At 43.0% G+C, this 2,500-nt stretch overlaps 1 protein-coding gene across 1 annotated transcript in view; it reads left to right on the top strand.

Annotated features, from left to right (window-relative positions):
* LOC119576442 (kinesin-like protein KIF17) overlaps positions 1-2,500 on the top strand; it is a 15,854-nt gene that overhangs the window by 8,072 nt on the left and 5,282 nt on the right. Inside the window, exon 5 of the mRNA XM_037924154.1 lies at positions 2,193-2,295. Within this exon, the coding sequence (XP_037780082.1) occupies positions 2,193-2,295 (103 nt within the window). The remainder of the gene's footprint in view (positions 1-2,192; positions 2,296-2,500) is intronic.

Raw genomic sequence — 2,500 nt, 5'->3', positions numbered from 1 at the left:
CGAGGACGACGTCGAGGAACAGTTGCAACAGCTCGAACAGGAGCTGGACCCGTACCTGCAGGTGGCCCTTCGTTCCAGGGATGCCCCTGGCCTCCTTGTGGCCATTCCGGCTTGGTCACGCGGGTGCCAGCTGGTGCACGGGCGGGAGGCAGCTAGGATTGGTGCCAAAGTGGGCGGGATTGGGTCGGGCAGCGCCGGGGAGGGGGTTGGCACCAAACCCGGGGGCATGCAGCCAGGGCACCGCCAGTGCACGTCCACTTGGCTGATCCGTGTGCTAGATTGTCTGTCTGCACGAGGACGACACCGAATGATTGTGCATGCTAGCTGTCAACACCGAGAAAAAAAATACACACAACTTTTTTATTTATTCATTTGTTTATTAATCATAATCATACTTATTCGCACGTCCTTGTCCTCATAGAATATATATATAACACAGCAGGTGATTCTGAGATTATCACTTGATCTTACTGACTGGATTTGACTTGAGAATACATATGTTTATATACGTGTATAGAGAGGCCCTGCCAGATGATACTCGTCATGCCAACTTTTTGTTTATGGTTTTAGTTAATCAGTCATGCAAACGAATCTGTTATTTTTTTTATCCAACTGTAATCCGTAATTAACATGAATTACAGCCGTCTGGAATGTTTGCCAAACCATTAATAACAAGTTTAATTTCAATCCCAAATATACGTAGAGATTTTTTTTTTGCATTAAGAATAAATTAAGTTGGTAAACCTCAGAAGTAGAAACGAAACTGAGACAAGACAGAGAATAAGAGAGAAAGAAAAAAGACAGAAAATAAGAAAGAAAGACAGAAAATAAGAAAGAAAGAAAAACTCTTCCGTTTCGAAGGACAGAGAGACTTAGACAGGACCCTTCCCTCGGTCGCATGACGTCACAACCTTACAAACACGACGTCACAACCTTACAGACATGACGTCACAACCGTCCAGGCATGACGTCACGGCGAACCCCAACTTCCCCCCCCCCCCCTCCTCATCTACCTCCCCTGCTTCCCCCCACCCCGCCTGAATGCATGCCCTGTTATTTTTTCATCGTTTTACATTGTTATGCAATATAACTGTTTACTTACAGCATATAGATATAGATAGTACAGTATATAGATATAGATAGATATACTCTTCATATTGTTATGAATATGGTGGTTTCTTGCAGCATATACGATATATTATTCATATTACTGTGCAAAATGGTTGAGTTTGCTATATATACTATATATTATAGGGTATATTATTCATATACGATATATTATGCATGTATATGTAGACCCTGCCAGAAGATACCGGTAAAGTTATCTTGGTTATTATTATTGTTATTATTATTATTATTATCATTATTATTATTATTGTTGTTGTTGTTATTATTATCATTACTAGGGCGTGAGATTAATGTAGTTAGTAAGTCACCTTTATGCTGTAAGAAAACGTGGTTAGAGATAGTTTCTAAGCTAGTTATTACAGCTAGATGAGAATGCAGAATTGCGTTGGAGAGGATATCGTGTTAAAGAGTTTTTAGTCAGCGGGTGTATGCGAGCGACTGTGATATATATATTTATGCAGAACAGCTGTATAAATATGTAATGTTCGTAAGGTACAAGTGCATGTATAGAAGTCTTAGTCATTCATCAGTCTTTGCATGAGTATCCAGCAGCATAGATGGAAGATTATGGGATTCTATATTGCTCTGGATGTTGCACAGATGCCTTTGCATGACTGTAAGTGTAATGCCTGGAGTTTGATCTTTCCTAGAAGGCCAAATACCCAATGCATGGTATTTACCTTATAAAGCAGTGACTCATTTACCTTATAAAGCATGGGTGTTACAGTGACTCTTTTACCTTACAAAGCACGGCTGTTACAGTGACTCTTTTGCCCTATAAAGCACGGATGTTACAGTGACTCTTTTACCTTATAAAGCACGCACTTACAGTGACTCACCGCTAGCATGGCACTACACGAACAGCGCCGCAACTCTCTCACCGTTTGGCACAGAAGAGACAAGGTAAGAATGCTGGCTCTCCCATGCACATACGCACGAACACAGCTCGAACAACAGATCATTCTCCCCCTTATTTCTTATCTTGGTGACATATCTGAGTATAACTAAAGTCTATCCTGCCTTACTTACGACCTCATGTGACCCCGCCCGCCCGCCGCCCACAGAAGCTGCAAAAGGGTGAGGAGGAAGACATAGCCGGCACCTACTTCAAGCCGAAGCGAGCCAATGAGCTGCTCGTAAGGTTTCAGGACGATGCCAGTACCTTAGGTAAGTGCCCGCCATCCGCTCGTTCGAACCTCATTCGAACCTCTAGTCTGTTTCCCTCACTGTCTTCGGATCACCGGTCGAGCTAGCCGCCATTACCGCAGGAGGATTCGAATGCGACGCTCGAGCCACGGTTTCGGCGTTGGTTGGAGTTGGTCAGCGAGCGATTTGCCCGTATATTATGATCAAAGAATTTATACCAGTTTGT

This window comes from Penaeus monodon, chromosome 8, assembly GCF_015228065.2.
Source record: "Penaeus monodon isolate SGIC_2016 chromosome 8, NSTDA_Pmon_1, whole genome shotgun sequence".
NCBI classification, from domain to species: domain Eukaryota; kingdom Metazoa; phylum Arthropoda; class Malacostraca; order Decapoda; family Penaeidae; genus Penaeus; species Penaeus monodon.
Note: the sequence above shows the minus strand (reverse complement) of the source record. Positions and strands in the feature narration are given on the sequence as shown.